Source organism: Lontra canadensis, unplaced genomic scaffold (genome assembly GCF_010015895.1).
Source record: "Lontra canadensis isolate GAN:19392208 unplaced genomic scaffold, GSC_riverotter_1.0 scaffold47, whole genome shotgun sequence".
Taxonomy (NCBI): Eukaryota; Metazoa; Chordata; class Mammalia; order Carnivora; family Mustelidae; genus Lontra; species Lontra canadensis.
Window position 1 is genome coordinate 900,939 of NW_022631041.1, and position 21,524 is coordinate 922,462.

The 21,524-nt window shown below is 41.4% G+C and overlaps 1 protein-coding gene across 1 annotated transcript; it reads right to left on the reverse strand.

Annotated features, from left to right (window-relative positions):
• Positions 1-8,387: 8,387 nt before the first annotated feature.
• PERP (p53 apoptosis effector related to PMP22) lies at positions 8,388-21,144 on the reverse strand. Its single transcript, XM_032873024.1, has 3 exons — positions 20,773-21,144; positions 11,405-11,545; positions 8,388-9,861 (listed from the first exon to the last, which is right to left on the reverse strand). The coding sequence occupies exons 1-3, from the start codon at positions 20,984-20,986 to the stop codon at positions 9,635-9,637; spliced, it is 582 nt and encodes a 193-aa protein (XP_032728915.1). The 5' UTR covers positions 20,987-21,144; the 3' UTR covers positions 8,388-9,634.
• Between the last annotated feature and the right edge of the window lie 380 nt (positions 21,145-21,524).

Sequence of the window (21,524 nt, forward strand, 5' to 3'; positions counted from 1 at the left end):
TCAGCCAGAGCTGCAATTATGGGGACTATACTTGATTTCACGAATCCTCCCATTTTTAAATTCTGCTTAGAGCCTGTGGCCCACAGCCACCTTGAAGCATTAATACCAGAGTCCACCCAGGACGGGGGAGGGATGATCTAAGCAAAGACAGCAGTGAGGGACTATAGCAGACAATGTAGATGTCCAGCCATGTCTCCTTGACTCCTCTCTGATTAAGCCTACAGCCATAGCGGACAGTTGCCTTACACACTGACAGCTTCCCACCCACCCCTGTGTCCATCTTTCTGTCCTTGGCCTGAGCACTCTACCTGGAGCCTTGAGAGTTTGCTCAGCCCTCACACATTCAGCCCGGCCGTGCCAGGATGTAAATCCCAGGAGTGAATCTCGACCATGAAAGACAGAGTCATGAGCTAAAAAGCCCAGGCTGCTTAGGCTTCAGTACAACTATTTTGAGGGTCATTGTACAGGCTTCTCAGCAATAGTGAGCACCAGTTGTAGTGATCTGACCACACACACTTAACTTGTCTTTTTCCCTAATTTGTTTCCCCTCATCCCTTCATTTGTGCTTCCTGGGATCTCTTCCCAAATAAACTCTGTATCACTAAGTCCTTATCTCAGGAATCCAAATTGAGGCAATGTGCCACAAGAAAAAGAAAGTGTTCTGATTTCAAAACCTCTTGATGATGTATAATTCATCTTAGCATATTACTAGTTCTGAAATTTGTATGATAATAAAACAAAAAGCAAAAAAAACTTTAATTTTTTTTTATATTTTAAAAGATTATATTTGTTTATTGGACAGAGAGAGAGAGAGCACAAGCAGGCAGAATGTCAGGCAAAGGGAGAGGGAAAAGCAGGCTCCCCGCAGAGCAGGGAGCCTGATGTGGGGCTCGATCCCAGGACCCTGGGATCATGACCTGAGCTGAAGGCAGGTGCTTAACTGACCCAGAGTGACCCTGGTGCCCTAAAACATAATTCTTTAAACCTTAGTTACCTCTGTATTTCCCCGAAACAGTTGTGTTTGGTTAAGAGAATGGGTCTGGAATCAATTGCACCTGGCTGGAATGATGACCCCATTATTTCCTTTGGAAGTCACTAACGTCCCTAAATCTCAGTATCCCAAACTCTGACATGGATATGATCATGTGTCAGCCTAATGGGATTACTGCTATGATCAAATAAGAGCCTGGCACACAGTAAAGAAGTGAGACAAGGCTGATATTATTGCAATTACTTGACTGTAGAATCCTTTTTGGTAATAACTGCTAATATCCAGAAGAGGAATAGTTTTTGGAACTTCCTATATGCATCTTGTGAAAATCTGACCTCCCATCTTCTGCAGAGAATATTAGGTCAATTCTATATGATGATTTCCTTTTCATAAAAGTCTTAAAAGCATTTGTACCTTCTTACCAGTTATTTCTGCAAATAAGAAACCCATGTTGAACATGCCAGCTTGGCATGAATATAAGCCCTCCAATGCCTCTTTGCGGATTCTCATTTTGCCTGTTTTTCCCACCTTCTTTGGTCAATGGAAAAGGTGTTTCAAGAGAAAGCTATGTTTCAGAATATAGGAGTTGTCTACACTTTCCCACCAGTTCTAACTCATGCTGTGAGGACTTGAGGGACAGGTTGAAGGGACAGATTGGGCTGCTCCGTTACCAAAACAAACACGAGTCCCCAAACAGTGCTTTCCTCATGGAGGACTGGTTAAGAGAAAGACCACAGCAACAGGCTGTCTCGGGTTTAATAGTCTGCCACTCTTTGTGTAGTTCCCAAAGTGGCCTTAGGATTACACAGCCGTAAGTTCTAACACTTTTCTTACCTCTTCTTAGAACAAAAATCTGTTGTGTGAAAGCATGTGAACAGCTAGGCATGTTTTATACAGAAGCCCCTGAGGACCAGCCCAGCTACACTGAGGTGACTCATGCGGAAGGTTAGCAGACTCCGCGCTTGAAATGGCTTTTCCTTCAGCAACTCAGCTCTCCCAGGGTCCTAGGACAGCGCCCCTTTGTGCATTCCTGACAGACAGCTCATGCAGGGGTTCCCAGAGAGCCCCATTAGGACAATTAGGCTAAAAATCAGCCAGTTGTGGCTGGAAGCTTCTTGTTAGCCTCTCAGAGCGGAAGTGTGCAGGCGACCATCTGAGCTGAGGAACATTACTGGGGTATTTATTACTTCTTAACATATCGTTCAATGTGTAGTTTCCCTTAAGGTCTGTGTATTTGCAGCACGTGTGACTAGAAAATGACAAACATCACTTGACTCAGCTTTGACTTTAATTGGTGTTTTTTTTTAAAGCAGAATTAGTGTTTTCTCTTTTTTTTTTTTTTTAAGATTTTATTTATTTATTCATGGGAGACAGAGAGAGAAGCAGGCTCCCTGGGGAGCCTGATGTGAGACTAGATCCCAGGACACTGAGATCATGACCTGAGCCAAAGGCAGCCGCTTAACCCACTGAGCCACCCAGGCGCCCTAATTGGTGATATTTCTGAATGTTGCATTTACCCTTTAAAGACATAAATTGGAGAACAGGAGTGTGTTCGCATTGGTAATAAGTCCTTGATGTCGATGGTGAGAGCTGCCTCTGTTTCTGAGCCTCACAGAGGAAAATCCGAGGAGGCAAATGGGGGTGGGGTGTGCAGGGAAACATGGAAGAAGGCTTGACTAACTTCTCAAAATAATCCTGGTAAGCAATTTTCATTCCTACTGGGGCTCCTCCTTGAAGTGAGGACTGTTCCACTGTGGTGTCTGGATCCCCTGATCTCCCAGCCAGGGCTGCCCAGTGGGACTCCTTTTAAGGGATGGCGCAGCCCCCACCCAGAGAACCACCCCAGAGGGCAGGCTGGGAACATCCTGTTCTGAGGCATTTGTATTTGTTTGGGGCCTGCCAAGAATTCATTTCTTCTCATGGCGATCACTCCAGTCTCGATGTATCCAACTTCTGACCAACATCTTCAGAAGAGACGATTGTTCCAATGGTCTATCAGCATGAAAGTCATCCTTGCCAATGCCAGCTTCCTATACGTACTTCAGTTTTTCAACCTTTTCTGTCTGGACTGAAATCATTTTTTTCTTTCTGTTTTTTTCTTTTCCTTGAAAAAAAATGTGTAGGCATTGTGGTGTTACTTGACTAGAAATTGGGTGCGGTGGCATTTGGAAGCACCCATTGTCAATGAAGCCTGTTAATTAAAGATTATCTGCTGTCAACCAAACAGAAAATATAGAAAGAGAAACAGAGGATTCACATATGGAACTTGTTTTCAAAGTCTCATTAAATTGACTTTTAGTGATTTAGTTCAGTTTCTGTTCCAAATCTGTGTTCCCTCTTGAAAGTAACCCATTCAAAAACAGTTGATAATTGCAGGCTAATTACCTTGAATCTTTGTACTGGAAAAACTGGCTGAGCAGACCATTGTACAACTGTCTATTAAGATTATTTGGTGACTCATTATCACTAAGACAACCTTATTTCAGTTAGATCAACAGGGTTCCATTTCTTCACCAGAGAGCTAGCTTTACACACCACACACACATACACACACAACTTCTGAGTTTTTCTTTATCTCCACAGCTAAGGAGAGTAAGTTCCTAGATCGACAATGAAACACAGAGGAGTACAAGTGGAACATCTTTAACGTGACAGGATCTGAGCCTCTTTTAACTTTCCTTTTCGGCTGTCTTTTCCCACACCTGAGGTGTGTTATCCTCCCCTTTGCCACACCCAGAAAACACACCCAGATAATTAGCAGACTTGTGAAATCCAGGAACAATGAGCTGTACATGCGACAAGGCAAGCCCAGATCCCGGAAGAATGATCTCAAACAAGACTCTGAACATTGACTGGCAGGTCCCAATCTCTCTCTTTTTTTTTTTTTTTTAGTGTTCCAAGATTTATTGTTTATAGGTCCCAATCTTGACCTGTCTTCAGGAGTTTTAAAACCTGAAACCAAATCCACAAGGGTGAGATACAGCAATCTTTTGACCTCAGTAGACCTGTTGTTAACACTCCATTGCAAAACAAAACAAACAAACAAAGAGTTGCAGAAGGAGTGAGGAAAGGAGAGAATTCAAACGCAGGAGCTGGAATGCAGTCTCTTCGTCCCAAATTCCCTGAGCTATGTGCTCTTGCCCCTGATGGAGGAGTGGGATTCCTTACTTCATAAGTGTATGAAATATTCTGGTTCAGAGTCATCCCTCTTTCACAACAATTTAGATTTCAAAATTGCTGGAATTTCTGTTTTGGTTTTCCTGGTAATTCTTTGAATTTCTTTTTACGGAAGGGAATTAAGTACTGGAGGACTATTATAAACATTTACTCGTTTTATTATCGACTATTATAAACATTTACTTCCACCTGAGTCAAAGTCAAGGTACTGGGAGTTCAAACAATGGCTTCTAAGCAGACAATGATGTCCCCAAATAGGTCAAGTTTCACTCATATCTGCTCCATTTTATTTGAAGATTTGGAGAAGGGAGGTGGAGAGTTAAATAACTGCAATGCAAAATATTTTTATATGAAAAAAAGCATGGCTATATTTCAGATTAAACGATTGTTTAGACAATCAGGTGAAACTGGGAGCTGTGTACTCACCTTCCTATGCTAAGAGTGCTTAGGTGAAAAAGATCTATACAGTGTGGCAGGAAAGTAAAAAGGAGCCCTTTTTCTATTTGTTTCTATTTCTGATAAGGAATACTCTCTAGCATAACAAAAGCTGAAGGACAAAATATGGTCTATCTATATCTAGGTATTCTATATGTTGTGAGAATACTATGTGCTCACGCATATTTCAAGGTTGCCTATAAATAAATAATGAAGACTCATGACATTCTATAATGTATGGATGATTCTAATGTCTAAAAAAGTTAAGACCTGTAATCTTTGATATCAAAAGCAGTGCATGTTAAGAAGACTAAAAACAAGTGCTTCAGAAAGATGCTGCTGGGTTTTTATTTACGAGGCCCTATCCAGCAAGCCACCAAGTCAAGACCGGATCCTCTCGTCTCAGCCACATCCCTGGGATAATCTGGAAACTGGCTTACACCTGCAACACTTACAAAGTGATGACTCACGTGGTCCAATCACAGAGAAGTGATCCAAAAGAAGAGAGCACAATCATGAAAACTCAAACCAGCGTGGACTGCATTTCTCCAACTCCATGCAGTGAGATACACAGATCCTAGAAATCTATTATTAAATCATTTTTTTTTCCTTTCTCCCATTTATTTTCTTTAGCTGCCCCCACCCAGACCTCACCGTTTATGCTTCTGGCCTCCACCTTCTCCTTTACTCTACACCTTCCCATTACACAACACCTCCCCACCAGTCCCCCAAACACACTGGGAAGGCACATCCTTCCCTAGAGTATGGAGAAGTAGAAGAGGTTAAGGGCCCCACACCAATACATTGGGGGAAGGGGGAAGCCCACAAGTACTCGTCTGGTAGTATTAACTACTATACTATTCCCCACCACACCAAATACCGTAACACCGTATTTTGCACTTATTATTCCTATTATTTACTAGCTGTCTGATCTTAAGAGAGTTATTTCATGTTCCTATGTTTTCATTCCTCCTTTGAGCAATTAATAATAAACTAAACCCATATCAGAGGGTCAAGTTGAGTTTGTATGGGTTAGTAGATGGGAAGCACTTAGAACAGACCATACTATTTAATAAGGGCGATTGTCATCTCTGGGTTTTGCCTACAGGTCAATTGTTCCCTTCTCTAAGGGGTAGGAGAGTCTGGTGGGAGGAAGGGGGGACAGACCAATGGGCACACTCTTCATGGAGCAGACCAATTGCCCTGATATACATCCTCCCCCTTTTCCAGGACTACTCTTTTCTCTGCCAGCTCCAAGCTCTGCACCTTTTTTTTTTTTTTAAGATTTTCTATTTATTTTTTTGACACAGAGAGACACAGCAAGAGGAAGAACACAAGCAGGGTGAGTGGGAGAAGGAGAAGCAGGTTTCCCGCTGAGCAGGGAGCCTGATGCGGGGCTCAATCCCAGGACCCCGGGATCATAACCTGAGCCAAAGGTAGACACTTAACAACTGAGCTACCCAGGCACCCCCAAACTCCACACCTCTTCGCCACTTATCAGGCAGCACAGCTGTTAACTCTCCAACAGCCAAGTTGAGTTTATTCAGGGTGGTAGCTTCACTCCAGTGTTGACGATATCACTCATTTTTCATCTTCTCAAATTTGACAAAGCTTCTGGTCAGCTAATGGGCCTTTATCTTGGTATGGATTTAATTCCTCTAGTACTTATTTATTATTCTACATTTTTTTCCCATAGTGGTCAGAAATGATGGATTTAATGGAGTCCACTACACCATCTTGAATCAGAAGTTCCCTGGAATATACATAAAGCTTTTCTTCTAAGCTTTAAGGTTACTTATGCTCATGATAGGGTTCACATTCATTTATTTAATGGTTCTTCCAACTATAGGAATCTTCTTTCATTTTCAATTATAGAAAATTCCGTCACAGTATTAAAATTTTAGTCATTGTCTCTAGCTGTGAAAGTCAGTTTGGAAAAAAGCCACATTAAAAAAAAATAGCCTGACTTTACCCTATTTGCTTTTTCCCAAGAATATTTAAGTAAATTAACAAATACAAACACACTGAATCAAAGAATTTTGAAGGAGAAAAGGATCATTTGCAATCATTTTATGCATGAGGTTATAAGGCTAGTGGGAAGTAAACTGCCCCAAGCCTGCACAGCCAGCAAGTGCCAAAGTTGGATGAGTTTCAAATATGGCTTTTTTGGGTATGCCTAGAAAAACAAAACAAGTTGACTCAGCATCCGTGTTTATTTTATGAATAGGACTGTCTTTCAGCAGAAGTTTGTAGCAAAAATCAACATAATGAAGATATTAGGACTATATTCTCCCACTGTTTTCATTTCTTTAGAAAAGGAAAGCCTATCAAACTTTATTGTCAGTTCTGCAGTATATGGTTTTGAAGCTAAAAGTAATTACACTCCATAGTTATCTTGTGTGACAACTGAAACAACTTGACATATTACTTCTTTGTTAAGTTCAATAGTAGATGGCACCAAGCATATCTGACTACTTATACCGTGAGCGTGAGATAATTGTTTGGGAACCTATAATTGCTTATTTAAAGGGTGGAGACTCTTGATATAATTACAGAGCCAAAAGGCACCTAGCTTTACTGGGGGAAATGCCATGCAATGCAAAGTTAGTCTTCAGATGGTTTCTTAGTCAAATTCTTCATTACTCTCCAGAATGCTCTGGAATTCTGTAGCTCCATTTATGACATAAATGTATCTGTTCTGGTGAAAAATCAATCAACAAGGCTATTCCTGAGCAAGGCTGAAAGAAGTGGAACATTTTAGCCAAAGTAACAACACTCAGTGTGTCTTTGTTATAAACATTTCAAGTTGAAATTCTTCTGTTAATATAGACCATTGGTCCCAGGAAGCCATATTTTTTTCTAAATGTACATCATTAGAATATAGTGTGTAACTTATTAAGGAGGTGAAGAAGACAGTTGGACAGGGAAATATCCAAAGACAGGAATGCTCACTTTAGAGAACCTTGTATCTGACAATACTTTTGAGGTATAATGGGTGTTCTAGTTTCTTAATGTCTAGCTACTCATTATCTTTTGAGTTACTTCTGTTTTAGAGGATGGCATTTTTAGCATTGTTAGTTATCACTTCAAGTCCTCTACCTGCCACGGAATTTTTGAAAATTTTTGGTATAAATAATCACCCAGGTGACTTTCTTCTAAATTTATGATGAGAAACATTAACCTCATATTTTGAAAAACACAGAGAAAAATTGACCACCAAGAGCCAACTAGCCAATAGAAGCACTAAGAAGTATGTCCAATCTCCCACCATGCCACCCGACAACCCATTTTCACATTTCCACACACCAGAGGGGAATTAACCTACAACCCATACTGTAAAACCAGGATCAGAAGGGAATGTGGACAAGGGGAATAGAAGAAACTGCTTGCTGTCTCACTCCCTGAGTGGAAGAAGATCCCATTTCAAGCAGGAAGATGAGAGAAGAATGAACCTTTGCTACACCACACAAACATTCCCTGAGAAGTCTCTTAGGCAATTTCCCTCTGGTGGTAGCACTGGGTAGAGGCTGTATAGGATCTGTGTGTTGGGTATTGGTCATTGAGGAAGAAGTCCAGGGAGCAGACTCCCTGAATCCACGAAAGTCCCTTCAAACTTGTTATGGGAAACCTAAAATAAGCAAGATCCTTCAAGCTAAGAAAAAGCTACTTTTCATTTTATCCAATGTTCTTATTATTTTGCCCCATCCAAAGCATCTTTTAAAAATTCCCTTCCCCAGAGCTGAAAAAGGAAAAAAAGCAAGACCAAAAACTACAAACTAGGAACAAGATTAAACACCTGGTTTATTGGGAAAATTTCATAATGAAAACTGCAATTGCTTATCCTGCAACTTACAAAATAATAATTTGATATATAAAATGAATTGGTTTTCACTATGTAAATACAAATGGTAAAAACAAAACAAAACAAAGTCAATATGATATATCCTCTATTTGCCATTCAGAGAAATCTCACATCCCTGAATTCTGTATGTCTTACATCAGGTATTTTGTATCTCTTTTTCCAAGGAAGACCAGGTTTGCCTACATTGAAGGTGGTGTTTACAACTGCAATCTACCAGAAGCTGTGTCTATATGATTAGAGCCCAGCCAAACCTGAGATGAACAATTCAAGCCACTTCCTCTCCTTCGGCTATTTTAATGACACTTTGTGAGAGGAATGGAACTCTGAAAGCTTTGCTAAACCACCGGTTCATGCCTATCAGTCATGATGAATTAGACCCAGCCCATCTTTGAATCCATCTACTGTGTTCCTGAACATATAGACACAAAAGAGTACAGATTTATTAATACAGCATTTTCCCACACCCCAACCCTATAAACCACTTTACAAGAAAAAAATTCGTCTTAACCTTTCACTACATAAGGAAGCCTTAATCATGCTGCAGGCTTTGGGTATGAAAGAATACTTTCCTAGTTGCCATATCATGGTAACAGAAAGCTTCACAAAAAAGATCAGGATATTAGTTAGGAATTCTCACAAACAATATGCATTGAGGCAGCTTTTTCACTTCTTTAAATAAGTGAAGGCTTGGAAAATATTTATTTTTTGCATTTCTTTTAGGATATTTGGTCACTGACAATTTTTACTAATCTCTCTCTCTTCTCGTTGGCTCTTAATGGACACAGTCCATTCCACCTGGGAAAAGCAGAAACTCGATCAGGTCAGTCCAATCTTTGAAGCTTTCTCATTTTTGCCTTATACAGTGGTTACATTTCATATTCATATTCTTTTACAAATGTCATATAAATGGTATTTATAGATATAAGGGGATATTGGCATATTATAGGTCATTAGTTTAAAGAAGTAAGCTTTGTTTACAAAACATATATAAAAGATGAGTATGAAACTGTAACACCATTTAAGAAATATTTTCTCCCAAATTATTTTAGCATTGACTAGTTTAATGAGATGAACACTGCCCACAAAATGGGTTCAAAGGATGCTGGCGAAGGCAGTGTCTTGCTCTGGGATTCATCTTGGCAGCGGTGATCTTCTGCTCACTCCCCACCTTAGGCAGATGTGTAGAAGTACCTGGGCTTGGCATTACCCAAAAGGTCATCTTCGTAGTTGGGAAGGCAACAGAAGAAGAAGGCACAGCCGATCAGGATAATCGTGGCTGCCCACCCAAAACCATAGGCCCAGTTATAGATGTAAGTGACAGCAGGGTTGGAATGAAGGTTGAAGGTCTGGGTGTACTTCACAGGGTAAATTACCAGGGAGATGATCTGGAATACAGCTAAAGGGAAGAAAAACATCCCAAAGTGAATACAAATGCACAAATGAATGCATGGGAACGACAGGTCAACTCCCTCTTCCACAACTGGTTTTTGTCTTTAAATAAGTGTTAAATCCACTTCCTGTCAATGAAAGGGACTTGGGGTGGGAGGGATCTATTCAGCATGAGCCAAAACACTTTATTGATTCTTGTATGTCACAGAGACCTGGCACTGAGCTGAATGCTGATTATATGAAACACAGACGAAAGGCAATTAGAGAACCCCTCTTTAGTACGTGTGTAAGCATTGTGTTTACTAAAGTAAAAAGTACAAAACTATGGTGTACCACTGAAAGCAGGGTGGTAGGTTTTCATCTTGGTATTTCCTGTGCCAAACACAGTAAATATTTTCAGGGCTAGCAAAAATAATATATATACACCTACACACGTGTGTGCACACACGCACATATATTTGACAATACTGATATTTAACAACACACAATTGGAATATTCATTTAATAAATGAGTAACTAAATGAATCTACAAGCCAATGATGTGAATGATCAACAGAGAAACACCAGGAAAGCCTGCGGAGGAGGCGAGAATCTGAGGAGTAAATAGAAAGGGAGAGATGGAGGTCAGAGGGAACAGCATTCCAGGCTGGGGGAAGAGAAACACAGGAGTGTTTCTCTTGGAGTGTAAGGAGGATCTAAGAAAGAAAATGCAGCTCAAGAAGACTTCTACCCTCTTTGGCATTAGAGTCACCCTATTACAATTACTATTAATCATATGAACATTTTAAGCAACTTTAAAAATAAGAACTTGATTAAATTGACTTTTGTTTTCTTTTTTCATGAACATGCATAACTCCATGGAGCTATAATGAGCACACACATGCTATGTTGTGCTCTGTATTCTTTTCACATCATATTTCCCATGTCTGTTGCCACGTCAGAGGGTAGGAACACATCTTCGCTCTGTAACATTAAGACACTAAGTCTACACCCAGCGGTGCCAACCGGCTGTGCTCCGAGAGCCCTAGTTCTGGTATTCCATTAATAAATGTTCACTCTGACCACACCCACCTGCATCACGAAGTCTCCCATGCTGCAGAATCAGCTCTATGATACAAGTTCCGGACCTGGCCCCTCCTAGGGTCTCCTGTCCCACTGCAGAAAAACTTTCTATGACCCGCCACATCATAAGATTGTAACATTCCTTCTATAAGCAAAATGGGCTCAGCATGGGGCTCACAGGAGGACAGCCCTGGGGCCACAATGGAAAAAGTGCAGTGAGTCAGCCCTGTGTTGTCAGCTCTGTTCCCTTAAAGCAGGGGTGTCACTGGACATGGACGTGGGGTCACGCAGCATGGACTGGAAACATGGGGTACTGCTTGAGACACAGAAGGAAAGGGACCTAGACCTAAAAGCCCATGTCTCCGTTACTTCTATGCATGGTGACACATCTCCTGACAACAGACCCGGAAGTGTAATTGTCAAGGATTGTGGGTTGGACAGTACTACAGTGATGCCTACTGAAGGTAAGAATGAAGAACCTGTCTTACCAGCCAGGGCCAGGAGGCCTCCAATCACTCTGAGAAAGACGAGCATCTGGGGTCCGCAGAGGGCAAAGAAGGACAGGATGAAACAGATCACCAGGATGATAAAGCCACAGAAGAGCATGGCAGCCGCTGCCCTTCCCCATGCTGTAAGAGAAAAGAAATGAATAAGACACACACGCCACATTTAAAAATCACCTATCAAAGTATCAATAGAAGTTTTTTTTTTTAATTTTCTACTACTTATATTTGGTAGAAAGACAGTGTTTTTGACGGGAATTAAGCATCTCCATATTTCAAGGGAAGAACAGGCAATTCATACGGAGGGCACTAATAAATTACTTGTGGTAATACCTTCTCCTCTCAGACTTGGGGTAAATGTTTCTAGCTCTGAAATGAAAGTTAGAATTCATTCATTCATTTCTCACGTAATAAAGAGGCCATATAAACAGGTATATTTAAAAGGCTCTCTCCTTCTTCCCCTCCCTACATTCATGCTCTCTCTCACTCTCACTCTCTTGCACTCTCTCAAATAAATAAATAAAATATTTAAAAATAAATAAATAAAATAAAATAAAAGGTTCATGCAAGTTCTAACATAACATATAATAAACAATACTTTTGGTATTGAAAAATTAAGTTATAATCTCTTTAGGAAATGGTTCAAATACCTTTAAAAAGATCTTTGTTTTGTATTAACGTTTGGTCCTGTGCCAAAATAACCATTGAAAAGCTTACTTATGACTAGACAGAGAGGTGCACTAAAGTGATTTAATTATAAAGAAGCTTCGATTTTTATAACAAGTTTAGGTATAAACATATCCTATTGTTTGTCTAAATTTTAACTTCTGAAGTATTCAGAATTTATAGCGCAAGAGTTCTTAATGATGGATAGGACTCTTAAAACCAATCAGGATGAAGTGAAAATTGAGTTCTGGTTTTGAAAATCTGCGTGGGCACCTCCAGTCCTGTATCGTTCTACCGTCAGCCCATGGAAGTAGGAGAGCCATGATACCCAGGCTAACAATTCCAGTCAGTAATTCCCGTTGTGCAACCTGCACTGATTTCAAAAATCTCTTCCCACACAACCTGCTTTCTAGAGGGCTTAACTGACATTGATGATGTAATTGCCCTGGCCAGGCACTGTGCTAAGAACTGGACATGCATTAGTTCACTAAATCTTCACAATAACTTTTAATGTCTTTTTTTTTTCCTAAGAGAGGGAGGCGGAGGAGGCGCAGATGAAGGGGAAAGAAAATCTTAAGCAGGTTCCACGCTGACTGCAGAGACTGATGTGGGGCTCTCTCTCACGACCCTGGGATCAATGACCTGAGCCTAAATCAAGGGTCAGAAGCTTAACCAACTGAGTCACCCAGACACCCCCACAATACACTTTAAAAGTTCATACTACCATCATTTCTTTACTGGGGCACCTGGCTGGCTCAGTTGGTGGAGCATAGGACTTTTGATCTCAGGGTTGTAAGTTCAAGCCCCACGTTGGGCATAGAGATTACTTAAAAATTTTTAAAAAAATGTTTATCATCATTTCTTTAGAAATGAGGATATACTAAGACTTTGAAAGTTCAAATGACCTGCCCATTGCCACATAGCAATTGCCACTGTGAGTGGTTCAGGCAGAGTTTGATTTCCAACCTGGATAAATCCAAAGCATGACTCTTCAGATATGTAATTTATAATCCATAAAATTCACTCTTTCAAAGTATACAATTCAGGGGTCTCTACTATATTCACAGCGTGGTGCAACCATCACCGCTTATAATTCCAAAATTTTCATCACCCCCAAAAGAAGCCCCATATCCATTAGAGGTCATTCACAATTCTCCCCTTCCTCAGCTTCCAGCAACAATTAATCTAGTTTCTGTCTTTATCAGTTTGCCTATTCTGGACATTTCCTATAAATGGGATCCATACTGCATGGCCTTTTGTGACTGTCTCCTTTCACCTAGCATAGTGGCCTCAAGGCTCATCTGTATTTGCAGGTACCAGTACTCCATCCCTCTTTGTGGCCAAAAAATATTCTGTTGTACAGATCTCCCACATTTTATTTATCCAATCATTCATTCACTGATGGACAAACATGCGCTCTTGACCTACTCCTCTGTATTGTACTCGAGAAAGAGAGTCATGTGCACATCCACCCAGGTTTTACTCCTGACCCACTGAGTCAGAACTCAAGAGGTAGTACCCAGGCATCTGCACCTTACTGACGTTTCTTACATCCATGCTAAAGTGTGAGAAGAACTGAGAGAGATGATTAATCTCCTTATAGGACCAGATGCAGCCCTGGCAAAAACAAGGTCATATAATTTTCAGGATGTGACCCACGGTCAATTATAGCCACATTCTATAGATTTTTTTTATGGCTACCACCAATCATTACATTCAATTAAATCCAACTATTAAATTCAAAGAAGTAGATACTGATTTTTCCTTTTGAGTTCACAGTTTACAAACCATAACAAAAGGTGACATCTACATAAGCATGCAGAGGAATGCAAACGCTGGGAAAAACTGCATAGCAGAATGTGAATTTTCAATAACAACAATAAAACTCCCTAACAAGGAGCATATTTTGATAACCAAACCTTGACAGTCACAGATTAAGGTTTTGTACGTATAGCTAAACAAGTCGTGCGTGATGTAGCTTCGAAGAGCAACATCAATAATTACTCCTATTTATTTGGGGAAGATGAATACAGACTATTGCTATTCTTACTCCCTCTAACATGATAGCTGAGGTGTAATTTACAGTAGCTTGAAGTACTTGAAAGAACTTAAGAAACCAGCAAGCCAGTTCACCTAACCTGAAGCCAACAGGTGAGCACAAACAGAAACACAGCCCATGTTAAGCACCCGGCCTATGCTGTGTGAAATAATTGCATCGTGGCTTGTTTACTTAACATGCTGAGTCTAAAGAAAATCAAAATGGCAAATTAAGCGCCTTCTTGTCTTGAGAAAGGCTCCTCTGGAAGTAGAAGGCATGTAACCTGCTCCTACAGCATGGGAACACCCAGAAGGAATCACTTAACTATCACTGAAGACCCAGATCTTGGCATGGTTTTGAAGATCTGGCTGATGAATATGGAGTAAGACAACCTGCCTTCTCATATCAATGACTATGTTGCTGTAAAATGATGAGATGGACCCTCCCGGGTCTGAGCAGGGTCAGCCCAGCCCAATATTCTGCCATGACATACAGCCATGTAGACAGAGCAAATCTCCATGACATACATTTTGAAAAGCTGAGATGAGTCTGTACCCCCAAGTACCATTGGTCTCACCTAATTACCCAGGATGAGCTTACTACCTGCAAATTTACCCAACCCTTTGGGGAACTATTTATATCTTTATATCATACCATGATCTAAATTATACCGTTATCTACCAACCCCAATAGAAAAACATCAATTTTTTTAAAAACTTTCCATGACTGAACAGACAGATGGTCTTTGGCTCTTCAAAGGCAGAATGTGCTTTTTCATTGTGAAGACGAGTCTGTCCACCATTATTATTTTATATGCAAATTGTATTGACTTTCCTAATTGTGTTTTGTGATAGAGGGCAGGGAAGATTCTTGTTCTCAATTAGCACTGTCTGAACAGAAACCACAAATCAGGTAGGACTCCAGGTAACCAGATTCTGTGTTTCTGTGCAGGAACAGCTTCTGTTTGTTCCGTCCCCTTAAGGGAAGATGAATTTGGTGTTATATATGATCTGTTATATCCTAATTTTTTTTTCTAAGTGCCATTTGGAGAAGTTCCTACTATCAAAGAAACCAGCGGCCTTATAAATCCACTTGTAAATAAGATTCTTTAAAGATCCATTTGGATGAAGAACAGCTTACCTAATTTTGCCATCACTTGCAAAGGTTAAAACTTAAATCAACACTATCAGTCACTGAAGAAATTCTGATTTTTTTCCTAGGAAATGCTTTTAAGATTTTTGTATGAGAAAAATGCCGTCTCTTTTTTCCAGTGATGACATGTGAAAACACGATGTTACAAGTCAAATACAGCTAGGAAAAGACCAGTGAGGTCAATTGATAAGAAAGGAGCCGAATAAATAAATAGGTAGACAGTAGAAATAAATAAATACCTTGAATGCCAAGCTAGAAACCATTAACCAAACTGAATCTTGTGGCGGGGTAGGGGACCAACAACAACAACAACAAAAAAAAAACAACTGTAAGATGAGAGCACTATTAATATTTTTAGTATTGTGAGCAACATTTGGCAGACTGTCACTAACCGTTCCTCCAAAGTTAGTTTTTCTTATAATGGATTTGCTGCATTCTTTTTTTTTTAAGTTTTATACATGGCCACCATACCCTGACCAGAACAGTCTGGCCTAGCCCCTTACTCAGTGTCCTGCAGACACCAACCTGCCGCCCAGTTTGAGTAGGGTTCCTTTCCAGAACAACAGATTCAGCTATTAATAGTACAAAGGCCCTACCTAGTAAATCTGAGAATGGGTCAGATCTCATACTGGTTGTATAGTGTTCTTTATGTCAGACTCTTTGGGTCACAGAACTGAAAACTGGATAAAATCATGGGTGAAAAATTAAAATGTTAAAAGATAACCCATGGGTGGAGTATATATTCAAAAAGACTGGGGTGTGTCCAATGAAGAGGTAATGGGCAGGAACACAGGCCGGGGCCTCTGAAACTGGAAAGTGTTTACAAATCACGTGGCTATCTTGTGAAGTAACAACCTTCCAGGTGATGCTGATGCCCCTCGTCTGGACATGTTGATTTGCAAAAATCAAGAGAACAACTCGTCACAGGCCTCCAAAAAAATGTACATCGAAGAAGCGATTTTGCAGAAGCTTTAGAAGGCAGTGAAACAAGGTCAAGGTCCCATAGGATGGCATCCAGCTGGTGTGAGATTCTTGACATGCTCCACATTTTCTCCGGAAACTGAGCCTGATGATAACTACTTACCACTGGGTTTTTATAGAACCGTGATACGTTCTCTCTTTATGGTCTTCTTTTAACATCTCAGTGGGGAAACCATCCTACCCAGCAAGATGTGAACACTGGGATTTGTGTACCATGAACATAGAGAAGATAACTAGCCCGGAATCGGGAAGCAATCCTCACAGACTTGAAAGTGGGTCAGATGAAAAAAGCTGGGAAGTAGCATTTACGTGGAAGCATACTTGAGCTCCATCAGTACAAGACAAGTACTTTTAGACAGAGAACAGCGTCCAGAGAACTGAATTAAGTTGTGGAACAAAGGGAAGAGGCTTAGCTTGTCGTGGGTGGTGTTGATGAGCACAGACTTTGGTGAAAGCTTGAACAGGTGTGCTCTTATGTCCTTCTATTATAGCCTGGGAGTCTGTGTCCGCTAGCAGGGAGAAAACAAGTTAGGCCACTTAAAAGGGAGTGAGGCTCCCGGGCAGTTCCTGCTAAATGCAGCCAGTGGGCCAGTCGTTGGTTCCCACACATCTGAATCTTATAAATCAATATAAATTTATATTTTTTTAATTATGAAAATCAATTGAGTGGCCAATTTTTTATTTTGCTGTGTAAAAACCATGAACATCCACCCACAGTGAATAATCTATCCCACGAATGCCTAATTTCATAAAACCATAACATTTCTATACCTCACCCTGCCTCCCCGTCAAAGGGTCTCACGAGCCTAATCTCAACATGAAGTCCTTTAAGTTGAATTTAGCGCGATATAAATCTATTCCCTTTGTGCTTATCTTTCTCATCTCCTATACATTTAAGAACCATAGGGCTAAATGATCTAAAACTAGGTCCTATAATACTCTGATTCCTGGGCTTACCTAAGACTGATTTCATGTAAAAGCAAAACAAACCAAAAAACAAACAAGCGAACAAAAAGCAGAAAACAGCCCATTCAATGCACTGTGCGGTATTCAAAGGCGTCTGGTAAAAAGGAGGCTCTGTACTTGTGAGGCAGGCACTCTAACTGAGCTGCCCTGGGTCTCCACTGCCATTCCTGACACATAGACTCATCACCCTTAGTCTCCACCCTGACAAGTAGGTGCCTGCTTGGGATTTGAAATCTGTATCATTGATATTTAAAATAACCTCCTGATGTATTTTTTTCTTAAAACTGGAGAAGAAAGGGTGCTGGCAGAACAAAAACAGGATGCACGAACATGCATGCAAATCCAAGTTTGCATTTTATGTACGGGTGAAATCAGACCAATCATTGCAATGTTCTCTTCCTGTTTGGACAAATATAAAAGTGAGATTCTCTCCATGCTCTACATGCTCATGATTTTGTTTAAAAATTAAATGGGTATTTGTGAAACTGGGTATTTCTGTAGTTGTTAATATCAGGTAAAAGCAAATATTCAGCGGATAATTTAGTTCATTTATGAGGGAAAATGAGGTGATGTAGCAACCTGAAATTCTTTCAAAAAACCATTGATAACTGTGGGGAATATAATATTCTGCATTCTGCATAGTTCTAATGGGTAGTATCATGTTCTGCATTTTACATAGTTTTAAGAAACTATTTCCCTTTACAAAAACGTCTCTATTATTAGTGTTATTGCCAATACTTGCCAGGAATAATCTGTGCTTTTAATATCAAAATGAACATACTAAGGTTATGAATATTAATTAATAGAAAGAGATGGCCAAGCACTTTGTAATAAAAAGATATGCTTTCTTAATAGTATTTACTCCATGTAAATCACATTTACACTCTAGTATATATCAAGAAGTTTTTTAAGAGTCGATACACACATTCAATCATCTATATTAAGATATTATTTGATTTTATGTTTAATATTTTATTTATTTATTTGACAGAGAGAGACACAGTGAGAGAGTGAACACAAGCAGGGGGACTGGGAGAGGGAGGAGCAGGCTCCCCGCTGAGCAGAGAGCCTGATGTAGGGCTCGATCCCAGGACCCTGCGATCAGGACCTGAGCTGAAGGCAGATGCTTAACAACTGAGCCACCCAGGCACCCCTAAGATATCATTTTAATTAGAGCCATCCACCTTATTCCTTGTTGTGTTTATACATATGTGGGAGTGTGTATAAACTGCTTTCTACATTTTAGAGAAATCTCCTGTAAACATATTGTTTTCCAAAAAGCCTTACTGGTTATCTGAAAATCTCCAAAGTTAAAGATGCCTAGAAAATCGCCCTACAGTATAGGAATCCAAAATTTCGATTGTGAAGCAAAACTAGCCAATAGTCAATGGCAGAAAATGAAGTTTAAGTATAATAAACACTCAACTCATCTCTGACCACAGGAACTTGAGATGGACCTCTCTTTGGGGAGTTCACATCTATATCCTTCTTCGCACGAACAAATAATGACAGTGGATCCTGGATTCATGATTTGATTCTAGGTCTTGCACAAAAGCTTCATCTAACGTGTTATTGACACATACTTATCTTTCCAAAGGTCATAGGAGTAACTTAATTGGGATGTTAAAGCCACCACCCACTTAATGAATATCAGTCTTGCTGCATCATAAAGGTAGCAATAGATTTTTTTAACTTGGAAAACTGAACTTTACCGAAGACCAATTTCTACATCAATTTGAAACATATTTTATACAATGGATCAATGTTGCCTTTACAATTAAAAGAGTTAATGCTTTAGACTTCTAATTAAAAAATTAAACCAACAAAACCTGTTTATTCCCTTCCATATACAAAGCACTATATCATTCTGAGGCTCAAGACACCACACCCTACGAAGGTGAGCTCATCTTGCAAGTCAAGAAAAATAAGAACTGCATTGTAGTGAGTTTCCCAAAAGGGCTGGAGTCACAGCCAGAGCCTTGCAGGCCAGATCATGTCCCAGCAATAGTGCTGCTGGTGGTGGTTCTACCAGCTCCTCTCTTCCTGTGGTGCACTAAGCTGACTTCACATGCGGGGGGATTGCAGAGTGCTCTTTGGGTCTATACTAGTCTTTGTTCTGAAGTATGATTATCAAGTCTGTTTAAAAACACACCTGTTTAAGCAGTCCTGTTAAGTTCCCCTACAAGAGACTGAGCTCCAATGCATTTTAACTAAAAGATTAAACGATAAAACACATTACTTCAAAGATATTAATTCCCTTTTAAAACCTAAAAGATCTGAGATAATAGAAACACTGGCAGGCACTCTATTTGTTTTAAGAGAGAAAAAACACAGACTTTAAGGAAAGGAGAAATTCCATGCAGTCTTTACATTTTATTAGCTGCTGATGAGGACCATGCCTCCCTTTGCGGGAAAGCTCATAGTGGGAATTTCCAAACAGTCCACAGTAGATAAGATACAGCACCAAGCTCTGGATAGGGGCCCCCAGAACCACAAATAAACACTGTGCTTGGAAGCCGTGGGCCACTTCAGAGTAAAGAATCAAATTAATGGTCCTAGGCAGGGAACGAGAAATGGCAGGGTAGCCTTCTTTCTGAGTTTAAAACTATTAAATTCAGTTGCTAAGGCCCCATTCAGTAGCATTTAGCTTTAAGTTTGGATTATGCTCATACTTCAACCCTTCTCGCCTGCACCCCAGGCAAACACTGCTAATCACAATAGATCCGGGCTGTTCTTCCCCACTATCCTAAGAAGGGAGTGGCAGCAGACAGGACTGTGCTCCTCTCCAGTCCTGCCTATTACGAAGAACACCCAGGCTGCCCCCATGCTGGAAAAATAAAATACTCGATCTGCACTATATTAAATTTGTCAACTTCCTTTTGCTTCCTTCTGCTGGTGTAGAAGATGTGTTTGCTGCGTCGATTTCAAATCAGATTAAAATAAGTAAGTTTTTCTAAACAACAATGGCGGACTTAAGTCAAAAAGACACCCCCTAAAGCTAACAAGAACTAGCCTGCTGCTTAAAAATACTGCGGTCCCTCTTGAAATCATGACTTCTAACACTTGGACGGAAAGGGCCTTTTTGTTGCTTTCACTTAGTTCCGGTTAAACGATACACCGACCTTGGGGAAGGCACATATTTTAATATTTTATTTTAATCTTATGAGGAATCAGAGGAGGAGGTGTAATGGTAAGAGATTTCAGTAGGTCTTCAAGAAAATACAGTTTGTTCATTGTATTTCCTCACCTAAACCTTTTCGACGGCTGAAAATCTCTTGCACATAACCGACAAAGCCTACGCGAAACATAGTTTAAACTAGGGCCGTTTTTGCTTCAGTGTTGGGTCTGGTTTTGGCCACTCAAAGCTGGTACTGCTTTCTTCTGTTCAGGTCGGATGCCTGAACCTAAGCTCTAAACACAGTCCTCCCCACCCCCACTGCAATCACTCACTACCGCTGCCCCCGTTCAGTCCTTTAACTTGGGGCGGTTTCCGAAGGCGGCGAAGGCCCAGCCGCAGCCCGGAGGGCTTCCCGGAGGCGGCGGCACTCACCGTACTCCATGAGGCTCTGGCAGTCATCATCGTAGGACCCGCTGCCGCCGCCCTCATGAAAGCATCGCCACCACAGCGAGGACGTCTGGATGTGGTCGCTCGACTGCAGCCAGCCGCGGCCGGCCAGCGCGATGATGTCGAAGGCGATGGCGCTGAGCAGCAGCAGGGGCAGGATCCACCTGCAGCGCTCGCAGGCCAGGCCGCAGCGCAGCATCTCGACGGTGGCGGCGCGGAGGAGAGGAGCGCGCGGGGCTCGGACGCCGCGGAAACTGGCCCGCGAGCGCGGGCAGCGCGACAAAAGGGAAGAGGCCGCAGGGAGGCGGCTCCCGGGAGGACGCGGCTCGGGGCGCCTGGGCCCCACCTAGATTCCGGTGACTCACGGCGCGCCGCCCCGACCTGCCCGGCCGGCCGGGGTGTGCGCGGGGAGAGGCGGGGCCCGGCTCGGGTTACACGGGGCGTGGGGGAGCCTAACCCGCCCGCGCCCGGCCGGGAGCCGCGGGGCGCCCTGCCGGTCCAGGGATGGGGGCCGGCCGGGGGGCCGGGCTGCAGCCACGCGCGCCTCCTCACCTCCCCACTGCCCCATTTCCCGCTTCCTGGAGCCTCTCACGCCAAATGTGGTTTTCACAGTGCCTCACCGATTGCCCGTTTTAATCCGTGTAAACCAGCTAAATATTTAATCTCTGCTGTCTGATAATGGTCTGACTTTAAACAATCCCATATTTAAGTTTCAAGCAGCTTGAGATGGGTATTCA